Source organism: Myotis lucifugus, unplaced genomic scaffold (genome assembly GCF_000147115.1).
Source record: "Myotis lucifugus unplaced genomic scaffold, Myoluc2.0 scaffold_1679, whole genome shotgun sequence".
In the NCBI taxonomy this organism is placed as follows: Eukaryota; Metazoa; Chordata; class Mammalia; order Chiroptera; family Vespertilionidae; genus Myotis; species Myotis lucifugus.
Window position 1 is genome coordinate 5,815 of NW_005872727.1, and position 11,249 is coordinate 17,063.

The 11,249-nt window shown below is 54.9% G+C and overlaps 2 protein-coding genes across 2 annotated transcripts in view; one reads left to right on the forward strand and one right to left on the reverse strand.

The window, feature by feature from the left end:
• The window catches only part of CCDC166 (coiled-coil domain containing 166), a 15,136-nt gene that overhangs the window by 1,654 nt on the left and 2,233 nt on the right, over positions 1–11,249 (forward strand). The window contains exons 2-3 of the mRNA XM_023748693.1: positions 7–719; positions 1,980–2,215. Of these exons, the coding sequence (XP_023604461.1) occupies positions 7–666 (660 nt within the window). The 3' untranslated portion in view covers positions 667–719; positions 1,980–2,215. The remainder of the gene's footprint in view (positions 1–6; positions 720–1,979; positions 2,216–11,249) is intronic.
• The window catches only part of ZNF623 (zinc finger protein 623), a 7,382-nt gene continuing 367 nt past the window's right edge, over positions 4,235–11,249 (reverse strand). The window contains exon 2 of the mRNA XM_014450049.2: positions 4,235–6,864. Within this exon, the coding sequence (XP_014305535.1) occupies positions 5,286–6,767 (1,482 nt within the window). The 5' untranslated portion in view covers positions 6,768–6,864 and the 3' untranslated portion in view covers positions 4,235–5,285. The remainder of the gene's footprint in view (positions 6,865–11,249) is intronic.

The window sequence follows — 11,249 nt, forward strand, 5'->3', positions numbered from 1 at the left end:
ACGCAGTCCATCAAGGCGGACAACGGGCGGCTGCGGGAGGAGCTGCTGCGGCTGCTGCGCCGGGCCCACCTGCTGCACGAAATGCGGCGCCAGCTGCTGATGCAGCGCGAGCAGCTGTGGAGCGAGCACCAGGACACGTGGGACCTGGCGCGCGTGCACAATTGGCTGCGCCGGGGGCCCGGGGGCCCGGAGCTGTTTCAGCCGCTGTCCTCCCCGCGCCAGGGGTCCATAGCCTCCGGCACAGACTCCTCCAACTCCCCCCCAGGCTCCTTGTTCGAGCCCTCTCGGAACCCGTCCCGGGTCTCTTCCCTCACTGTCTCCAGGGCCCCGTCAGTTGTCTCACTGCGTGTGGGCTCCACGGTCCCGTCGCTGGTCTCGCTGAAGGCGGGGTCACAGTTGCATTCCCAGGACTGGTCGAAAAGGGACTCCCAAGTCCCCTCCTTGGCCCCGTCCCGCCTGGGCTCCTTGGCCTCGTCCCGCCTGGGCTCCCTGGCCCTGTCCAGCCCCGGCTCGCGGGTCTCATCCTTGACCCAGTCCCTCCATAGCTCCAGGATCCCTTCGCGGTCCTCGTACCGCAAGGCCTCGCAGAGCACCACTGCCTCTGCTGATTCTGTCCCGGGGCCGGGCCAGCCGAAGGAGACCGACGACACTGACAGGGCAGACTGAACCCGCCCGGAAGGAGTCCAGGGTGGAGGAGACGGAGCGCAGGAAGCTAGCTGGTGAGTGCAGTTGTTTATACAAATGTGACACCCCCCCCCCCCACACACACACACCTCTGTGCCCTGCTGCTGCAGCACTTCCTGCCAGCTCCGGGCCCCTGACTCCTTTCCAGGCGGCAAGGTAGCTTGATGTGCCCTCACCCCGAGTCAGCCGGAGCCAGCATCCCTCCCCACCATGGCCGGCCCGGCTGCTCCCGATGGGCCAGGTCCGGAGAAAGTCGGGATGACCGTGGTGGCAGAGACGGCAAGGGGGGGGAGGGGGGATGGGAAGGTGGCCAGGGCAGAAAAGGAGCCTGGGTGCGTGGCTGTGCCTGTGGTCAGGAGGGCCAGTGTCGGCCACCGATTGTGTTTAAGCTCCTGGGGGGGTTGGGTAACTTTTTTTAAAAAAAATTGTAATTTCAAATGTAGAGAAAAGTTGCAAGACTAGTACAGAGAAGTCTCGTATAGCATTTATCTAGATTCACCAGCAGTTTGCTTTCTACCTCTTTGGTGTGTGTGTGTGTGTGTGTGTGTGTGTGTGCGTGCGCCCCACCCCCAAACATTTCAGATTAGGTTCGCTAGGTGGTGCCCCTTCACCTCTGGGTCCTCATAGTGTTTCCTGAGGACAGGGACATTCTCCATCGCTGCAGCCCAGTGACCGGTCCGGAGGTCAGTGGGGAGAAAATAGTCCTTGCGCGTCCTCACTTCACATGCAAGGGTTGTCAGCTGCCCCCGCAGTGCCCTGTGGCCACCCGTCTGCCAGCGTTTGCCACATTCAGTTGTCAGTCCCCGTGCACAGGCTGGTGAAGATGTCCCTGAGGTGGTGTGCATATTCCTCGGTGGCTGTGCCAGGAGGCCGCCTGGCTGTGGGCGGGGGGAGCAGGCCGCGCACCCTCAGCGCTGGCCCCGGGACAGCGACATCGCCCTGAGCGCAGAGGGAAGGTTAGTCTCCGCTGGTCTTCGGAGGAGAGCGCAGTGATCTGAGCCCGAAGGAGATGACCTTTGGGATGGGCAGGCCTGGGCTGGAACGGGACCTGGGCCGAGTGGCAGGAGTTGAGAGCACAGGTTCACAAGGAAGCTCCTGTTTGTCAGGAGCAGCTAACATGGGGGACCACAGAGGAAGCAGGCGAAACCGGTTGATGTTCAGTATTTTGAAGCAATTATTTTGGACCACAAAGTGTGGTTCGTTTATAGAGGTTGAGTTGCAGTATCAATAGCAGTATTACTTTTCATCCGTTTACTCTATAGTTTCTGAATTTTCTTTCTCATTTTGTGTTTCAGTTGGACTCCTCCCCCATTTCATTCGCCTCTTCTTTTTCAGTGGTTATCTGAGAGATGTCAACATGCACATTTAAGCTCATGATTCATGAAGAGCCCCCAACCCTCCACACACTTTCTGTCTCCATCCCACCTTCCAGGCTTAAGAATCCAACACTCACATCACCCTCAGATCGGCCACTGTTCCTCTTTGTGGAAAGTCATCCCCCTGGGTACTGACATTTGGGACATATTTGTATGTAAGTTACACTTTAATAAGAGTTACTTGGAAAATCTTGCTGCCGGCCCCTCATTCCTCGCACGGCTCTCCGGCTTCTTCCGCTAACCAAGCCGCTCAAGCCCTTGCCAGCCTGGCTCTGGACAGAGCGTCAGTCCACAGACTGAAGGGTCCCGGGTTCAATTTCGGTCAAGGGCATGTACCTCGGGTGCAGGCTCGATCCCTGGCCCTGGTCAGGGCACGTGTGGGAGGCAGCTAGTTGATGTCTCTCACAACCATGTTTCTCTGTGTGTCTCCCCTTCCTTCCACTCTAAAAAATCAATGGAAAAATATCCTCAGGGGAGGATTAACAGCAACAAAAATGTGGGCAAAAGTCGTGAACAGACACATCACGGGATACCAGTGGCAGCACACATGTGAAAAGGTGCTCAGCCCCGCCACGCAGGACGAAATGCAGACACATGTACACGGCTGGGAGGGATTCTGGGTTGGGGGGTGACAGTGGCGTGTGGATGCGGATGTGGAGCAACTGGACCCTGGCACTGTGGCAGGAGGACAAAATGGTAGTCAGTGTGGAGAAATTTGTTGGCAAATTTTTTTTAAGTCACCCGAGCACATGCTTTTATTGATTTTTTTAGAGAAAGGGAGGGAGGAGGAGAAAGAAACATCAATGTGAAAGTGATGCATTGATTGGCTGTCTCCCACACACACTCCAACTGGGGACCGAGCCCACCATCTGGGTATGTGCCCCAACTGGACTCAACCAGCCACCTTTTTTTTTCTTCTTTTTTTTGGGTGGGGAGGGGAGCGGTGCGAGGGCAGGAATGAGTTCCAGTTCCCCTCAGTCAAACCAGCCACCTTTTGGTGTAGGAAGAACGCGCCAACCAACCGAGTCACACTGGCCGGGAATGGCGACTTTTTATCAAGTTAAAAACAGTTATAACAGCAATTCCTAGTCACTCACCCAAGAGAAATAAAGAGGCATTTCCGAATACTTGTACACAAATGTTCATCACAGTTTTATTCTTAACAGTCCAAGCTGGAAACTCAAATTTCTAACAGATGAATAATAAATGATGGTTTATACAATCAAACATGACTCAGCAAAGAGAAGAGCTACTGCAGCTAGAAACTACTCTGGGTTGTCTTTTAAAACATGCCAAAATGAAAAGGAGTTAGACACACAAGATTACATACCATGTGCACCCACTCCTACCACGTCCTAGCATAAGCAAACTTATTACACCGACCGACAGTGGATGTTTGGGGCTGGGGTGGGATTAACTGAGAAACAGCCAAAGGGAACCTTTTGGGCAATAGAAATGTTGCTTCCTGGTTATGACGGTGGTGACAGGGGTACGTTAAAACCACACCTGAAACAGGTGTTTTCACTGTGTGGAAACTGGACCGCAACAAAGTTGGTTAAAATGACCTGGTCGTACCAGTGTCTGCACTGCAGATGGCAAGTTCTCCAGAGAGTTCTGCAGCCCTTTTAAAAGTACTTACTCCCTTGGGGCTTCTGGGATTGCTGAAATTCGTTAACTCAAAATATGACTTCATGGGCAGAAAAACCCAAGAACTTACACAATTTCACAAGTGGGTGTTCTGGTTAATGTTTAGATAAAGGAAATGCAGAGGCAACAACTAATGGCTTCACCAGCCGGTTATCTGTTGTGTAATGAACGTGCCTGCTTCTGAACAGCTCCATGCAACTCCCTGCTTCTGCTCCAATTCCTTCATTCCACCTTCTCCAGCTGACAAACGTCTAATCTCCGTGGACCAGTTCGGAGGCGGTGTCAGCCACCTCCTTGCGTTCGCTCCTGCACAGCCAGGAACGTGTCTGTTTCCACACGTTGCTCATTGTGCCGTGACCTGGCTTCCCTAGAGACCTGGAATGACCTCAGGTTCCATGTGTCTTTCTCATGTTTTCCCAGGACTTACCACTGGTCTTTACAGGTCAAAACGTTTTCAAGTCATCGACAGAAGGAGCCAGCGAGTAGAAAAGAGAGAAGAGTTGAGTTCAGGCCTGGACTGCTTAGGTCATGTGCTGGGACTCTGCCCTGGAGCGAGCCAGAAAGATGCACAGACAACTACGTGCAGACAGTGCTCCGAAGCCGGGGCCTGGCCATGGCTGAGCTCAGCAGCAACCTGAGGGCACGGGCTTACCCTGGCCACCACCTGTGACTTCTGGCTTGAGGGCGAGCAGACATGGACTGGGCGCAGAAGGCATTCCCAGCAGCCCAGCAGGTTACACTTTACAAAGCAAGGACAAAATCCAAGCGTTTTAAAATAGCAGCAAAAAGGGACAAAGCTGGAGAGGCACCACTTACACAGGTATGGGGTGGGCTTCTTTTATTGTCCTGCGCTAGACACCAGGGACACAAATCAGTCAGATATAACTGTCCACAAAGAATCAGCAGTGCAATAATGAGACATATATAAAGACACAATTCTTATATATCAAAGTAAATGCAGTAACAGGGTGAGAATGACGACTGAAGCCCAGCAGTGGAAGAGGCTGAGCCTGACACGATGCCGGGGTGAGTAGCCAGGGGAGGAGAGGGAGAGCGTTCGAACAAGGACGGAGGCCAGGGCGCAGGGACAGCCTGGATCCGAGGAATGTCCGTTAGTGCTGCTGCAACACTGAGTGAGGTGGTGGGAGACGAGGCTCCAGGAAGCAAAAGACCTTAGGATGCAGGGAGGGAGCTCAGAATGTGCCCAAGGACCACAGGGAAGCCCCCGTGGTTCTCCGACTGCCTGCTGATCAATCTCAATTGCTCCATCAACTGTTTAATGAGTGGGCACATCGTTCTCTAAGGGGACTTAACCCGGGGGCGAGCTATGATTGTGCAGGAACATCTAGAGACCTAGCTCCTGGCCCCACTGTTCCAGCTCAGGCAGCGGTCTTCAGGTGGCTCTCCTGAGGACACAGGTTCCTGGCCGAGGTCAGTCCAGCGTGGCTGCACACACAGGTGGCAGCCCACTCCTAAAGCAGCCCCAGCCGTGATTCTGGAAAATGCTGGCATGTCCAAAGGCATAGGAGCCACAACACTCATGCCACCGCTTGCAAACATCGCTGACCTGGAGAATAATTATAAGTCATCTGTGCGACCCCCTTGACTTACAGATTTCTCACCCACATGTGCGGGGGTCTTACTCAAGGGAAGCCCCTCTTGAGTAAGACCTTGATTATTTTTAAAGTTCGGGTTAGAGTGGAAATCTTTCCCATATTGACTACAATCGTACAGTTTCTCTTCAGTGTGAATTTTCTGGTGCTGAAGGAAGTTTGACCTCTGAATAAACCCTTTCCCACAATAACTACACACATAGGGCTTCTCTCCAGTATGAATGATCTGGTGTAGAAGCAGCTTGGAGCTCTGGATGAAGGCTTTCCCACAGTCCTTACATTCAAAGGGCCTGTCCCCCGTGTGGATTTTCTGATGTTCGGTGAGATGAGCTTTCTGGAGAAAAGCTTTGCCACACTCCTTGCATTCGTATACCCTCTCTCCAGTGTGAATTTTCTGGTGTCGAATAAGGTATGAGCTCAGGAAGAAAGCTTTCCCACATTCATTACATTCGTAGAGTTTCTCTCCAGTGTGAATTCTCTGATGCTGAGTAAAGTTTGACGTCTGGCTGAAGCGCTTCCCACACTCGTTGCAAACATAAGGCCTCTCTCCAGTGTGGATCCTCTGATGCTGAATAAGCTTTGAGCTCCTGATGAAGGCTTTGCCACACTCGTTACATTCAAAGGGCCTCTCTCCGGTGTGAATTCTCTGATGTTCAATGAGGTCTGAGCGATGACGGAAGGCCTTTCCACATTCCTTACATTCATACTGTTTCACTTCTGTGTGGATCTGATAATGTCGAATGAGGCTTGAGCTCCTAATGAAGGATTTCCCGCATTCATTACACTCATAGGGCCTTTCTCCTGTGTGAATCCTTTGATGTCGAATGAGTAGTGAACTCTGACTAAAGCCTTTCCCACATTCTTTGCATTCAAAAGGCCTCTCCCGGGTATGGACGCGCTGGTGTCGAATCAGGTCTGAGCTGTGACAGAAGCCTTTCCCACACTGAGCGCACTTGAAGGGCTTTTCTCCTGCGTGTGCTCTCTGATGCTCAATGAGACCTGCATAGTGAGCGAAGTCTTTCCCACAAGCGTTGCACACGTAGAGTCGTTCTCCGGTGTGAACACTCTGGTGCTCGACAAGGTGGGAGCTCTGGCTGAAGGCTTTCCCACACTGGTCACCTCTGTAAGGTTTCTCCCCGGTGTGAGAAATCTGATGTCTAACTAGGTCCGCAGTAAACGGGAAGCTTTGGCCACAGGTCCCACATGGGTGGGCTTCCCCTTCCGTAAGCTCTCTCTGGAGGAGGAGGAGGTCTGAGCTCAGGACGGGGCCGCCTCTGCACGCACGTCCCACCTGGACGGCCTCTCCTGTCTGGATCTTCCAGTGAGTTACTGTCACCGGCTTGCGGCCTCCCTCCCGAGACGGGGGGCTCTGCCCTTCCAGGTTTCCCAACAGCCCTCCTAATCCTGGTGCAGAGACCCCCCCAGACTCAGGGGCAGGGGTCCCCATCACTGTGCGTGTTTCTGACAGTGTCCTGTGCGGATTTCCATTCTCAGAAATGCAGACGCCAGAGGCACCTTCTCATCACCAGTTCCTACATCAGAATCTGAAATAAAACAGAGTAAGATCATCTTCCGCCTCCTTAATAGGCAGGAATCCGCTGGAGCGGGTGGGGCTGAAACACACGTCTACCGAGAGGAAAGTGTCCTCTGCTCACACTCGACCCAACGCACGTCCCCCACACACTCGTCTCACCCCAAACAGCTCCCCACTTGGGAAGGCTTCTTTGGGGCTCCACCATCCAACCCCAGAGGACAGACGGTTGGGTGGCCAATGGGTAGGGGTAGGGCTTGAACTACCAAAATCAAGATGTATTTCCAAAGACACAAATAGAACAGTCTTACCACCTCTTTGATGTCCCTTATTCCTTCATGTCCTCCCGGTTCTGAACCAGTGAGGCAGGTGAAGAGCGAAACGTTCCCTCCTCGCCAGCTTAGCCCCCATGTCAGTGTGTCACACATTCTTTCTGGTTATGTATTAAAACCCTTTTCGGGCATCGCTTCTCAGACTTTCGGCACTTTGGGCCAAGATCCAGTGTAAAACTATTCTCTCCATATCAACCCCGACGCCTGCCCCTTTCGTCCTCTATCAGACCTGCACGGGGAACCCGCTCGGGTTGAATTCCACTTGCTTCCTGTCTCTGTATGCATTGCTGCTGAGCTCTCTACATTCTTTTTGTTGTTAATCTTCACCCGAGGGTACTATTTTCCATTCTTTTTTTTTAAGAGAGTGGATGGGGGGGGGCGGGGGGGGGACACGACAAAAAGAGAAACATTGATGTGAGAGATATTGATTGGTTGCCTCCCCACACACCCAACTAGGGCCAGGGATCAAACCTGCAACCCAGGTACATGCCTTGACTGGGAATCGAACCCTCAACCTTTTGGTGTATGGGCCATTGCTCCAAACCACCAAGTCACACCAGCCAGGACTGAGCTCTCTACCTGCTCTTTACAGTGTAAAATATTTATATTTAGAATTAGGCAGCTGGACTGTTTAGATGATTCCAACTTTGTTGGCAACATCTAAAGCACCACAGTCAGGAGCCAGTCGAACACATGCCTGCGACTGTGGGAAGCCACCCTGGTGCCACCAGGGAGCCTGGCTGGGATGAAGGGTGGCCAGTGGGCTAAACTGCAGCAGAGACTGAAGACTGCCCAGCATCCCTGCTTCCTTTGAAATCAATATATATTTTTATTGATTTCAGAGAGGGAGAGGGATGTGCCCTTGACTGGAACTGATTTTGGACAGTCTGCAGGCCGATGCTCTACCCACTGAGCCAAATTGGCTAGGGCTCCATTGACTTTTACAGAGAGTGGAAGGAGGGGGGAAAGACAGAAATATCGATGTGAGAGAAGCACATCGATTGGTTGCCTCCTGCACGAGCCCTGACTAGGGCCCAGACCAGGGAGGAGAGCCTGCAACTGAGGTATGTGCCCTTGACTACAGTCGAATCCGGGACCCTTTGGTCCACAGGCCAACGCTCTATCCACTGAGCTAAACCAGCCAGGGCAGCACTTGAGATTTTTGTAGGCACATGGCCACCCACCCAGCCAATGACTCCATTTCCCAGAGTCCCCTGAGGCTGGGTGTGACCCTGTGACGGAGGAGCAGCAGGGAGACAGGAACGGCACATGGCCTGCCTCCCTCCCCACGGGACATGTGGATGGGGCCCAGCAGCCAGGCTCTGGGAGGGCGAGGGGCACAGCCAGCGCCTGCCTGTGCGGAGGAACCTGAGAAACCAAGTTTCCTGCTGGGAACACTAGTTCTGAATCTGTTACAGCAACTTGAACCCACGCGGAAACAGGCTCACAGGCTACCTGACCGCTGGAGGCCACGCACACCACCAACCGACAACCCTGAGACGCTGGGCACACGATGTGCCAACGGGTCTGGCGACACCGCTTCCTGCAGCCGTGGCCACTCGGCGTGGCCGTGGCGCAGCCTGTAGACCACGCCTTGTGGCGGTCACAAAGACGTTTTTCTCCTTAAAGGCCCACGAACTTGGTAAACCCCCAGCAGTTCAACAGGTAAGTACTGCTAACTGCTTATACACATCTACCCAGACCTCTCCTTAAAGTCAGCCACTCACCTACACACAATTTTTAAAAATAAAGACGAGCCCTGGCCGGTTTGGCTCAGTGGATAGAGCACCGGCCTGTGGACTGAAGGGTCCCAGGTTCCATTCCGGCCTAGGGCACATGCCTGGGTTGTGGGCTCGATCCCCAGTAGGGGGCGTGCAGGAGGCAGCCAATCAATGATTCACTCTCATCTTTGATGTTTCTATCTCTCTCTCCCTCTCCCTTCCTCTCTGAAATCAATAAAAAGATAATTTTATTATTTTTTTTTTAATATTTTATTGATTTTTACAGAGAGGAAGGTAGAGAGATAGAGAGTTAGAAACATCGATGAGAGAGAAACATTGATCAGCCGCCTCCCGCACATCTCCCACTGGGGATGTGCCCACAACCAAGGTACATGCCCTTGACCGGAATCGAGCCCGGGACCCTTCAGTCCGCAGGCCGATGCTCTATCCACTGAGCCAAACTGGTTTCGGCAATAAAAAGATAATTTTAAAAAGAAAGAAAGAAAAGAAAAGAGAGAAAGAGAAAGAAGGACGGGATCACACCAGGCCCACCCACCTGGGCCCTCCCACCCGTGCCCTGGCATCGAGTTCCTCCTGTAGACACCAGCTGCCTGGGACGCGTCCCTCACTGAGTCCCTCGGCAGATGAGGCGCCGGAGGAGCACGGGTCCCCGCATGCCTGGTGTCCGGAGGACGGTGTTCCCTGAGGTGCAGAGGGCGCGACTGAAAGGCGTGGGAGCACCTCTAGGCACACAGTCCCCCCTCCTCCCCGGAGCAGCTCTTCTCGGACCAGCCTGCAGCATGGGGGGGGGGCAGCCCCCCAAGGAGAGGGCAGGACAGCCTAACTGGCACTCGCCTGGGAGCTCAGTGCCGCTCCATCCCAGCCGGTGGCCAGCAGAACCATAAGGCGTTGCTCTTCACCGGCCTCACTGGTTCGGAACTGGGGGGAAGAGGGGTGCCCCTGGAACCGGAACCAGGCACAGTCCTTCGCAGCGGACCTGCACTCTCTCCAACACCCCTGCAAATCTCTCCAACACCCCTGCAAACCTGATGAGCTGCCACTGCCATCAACCTGTGCTCCTGCCACTGGTCTGCGCTTCCCTGGTTCTCACCACCATCCTTCTCACAACCACAACCACCCACGCAGCTCAGGAGGTGGCTTCCTTAAGGCCACCCCGACTACTGGTGCCGCCCCCTCCCATCCCCTCCCCACAGCCATTCAGCCGCTGCTCCCAGGCCTCTGCCCAGGACGCCAACACCCTTCTTCTTTGCTCACGCGCCCAGTGTCCTTCACCTGCCATCCTCCAGGCCCCAGGCAGCACCGCACAGGCCGGACAGCTCCCTGAACTGCATTCGGAGGCACCGCCTGTCAGGGGTCAGCTGCTCCCTGACCACCGTGCCACCTCCTCACCTCCTGCTCACACGCTGCCTGGGCCTCCTGGGCGCTGCCGACTCCCTCTCATTCCCGAGGCCGGTCCCGGAGTCAGGGGCCCATCCTGGCGCCCCGAGAGGGACTGGGGCCGCATGTAAGAAAGCAGAGCAACCCCCGCTCCAACTTCTCTGTAAGCGATGCTGGGGCTTCCGCCAGGATCAAGATCCTCTCACCCCCGCCCTGCCGGGGGCTCCGCGGGTGAGCATCGACTATGGACCGGGAGGTCACGGTTGATTCCCGGTCAGGGTCAGGGTCAGGGTCAGGGCACGTGCTGCTCGGGTTGCGGGCTGATCCCAGGGTGGGGCGTGCAGGAGGCAGCCTATCAGTGATTCTCTCTCATCATTTATGTTTCTCTCTCCCTTCCTTTCTGACATCAATAAAAACATTTAGAAAAGAAAGAAAAGACGCTCTTACAACGTTGCAGCTGTGACAGGGGCCAACGCCCAGCTCCGGGAGAGCAGCGAGTTATGCCTGGAATCGCGGGGAGGCCGGCATCTCTGGCCGCTGCTGCCGTTCACCCGCCACGGGCCTCGTGGGGGGAGAGGAGCTGCGGGGGGGGGGGGGGGGCCCCGGACCCCCCGACCGGGAAGAACCCGGTTTGGTTTGTTTTTTGGGGCGGGGGGGGGCCCCGGCACCAGGGAAAAAAGGGAAAAGGAAGTTTGGAGAGAGCCCGGAGGGCACCCTTTTCTTCCGGGGGGGGTCCAGGGCCAAAGGGGGGGGTGGCGGTCTTTCTCCCGGGGCTGGGGGCCGGGGTTGGGGTTTCCCCCGAAAAAGGGTTCCGGCCCCCCCGGTTTTTAAGAAACCGTCTGCGAGTCTCCCGGGGAGGGGAGGGGAAGGCTCCTTAGGGGCCCCCAAATTTTCTAAATATCCTCCCCCTCCTTCCCCCGGACAGACCAGCGAGGAAATAAAAGAGC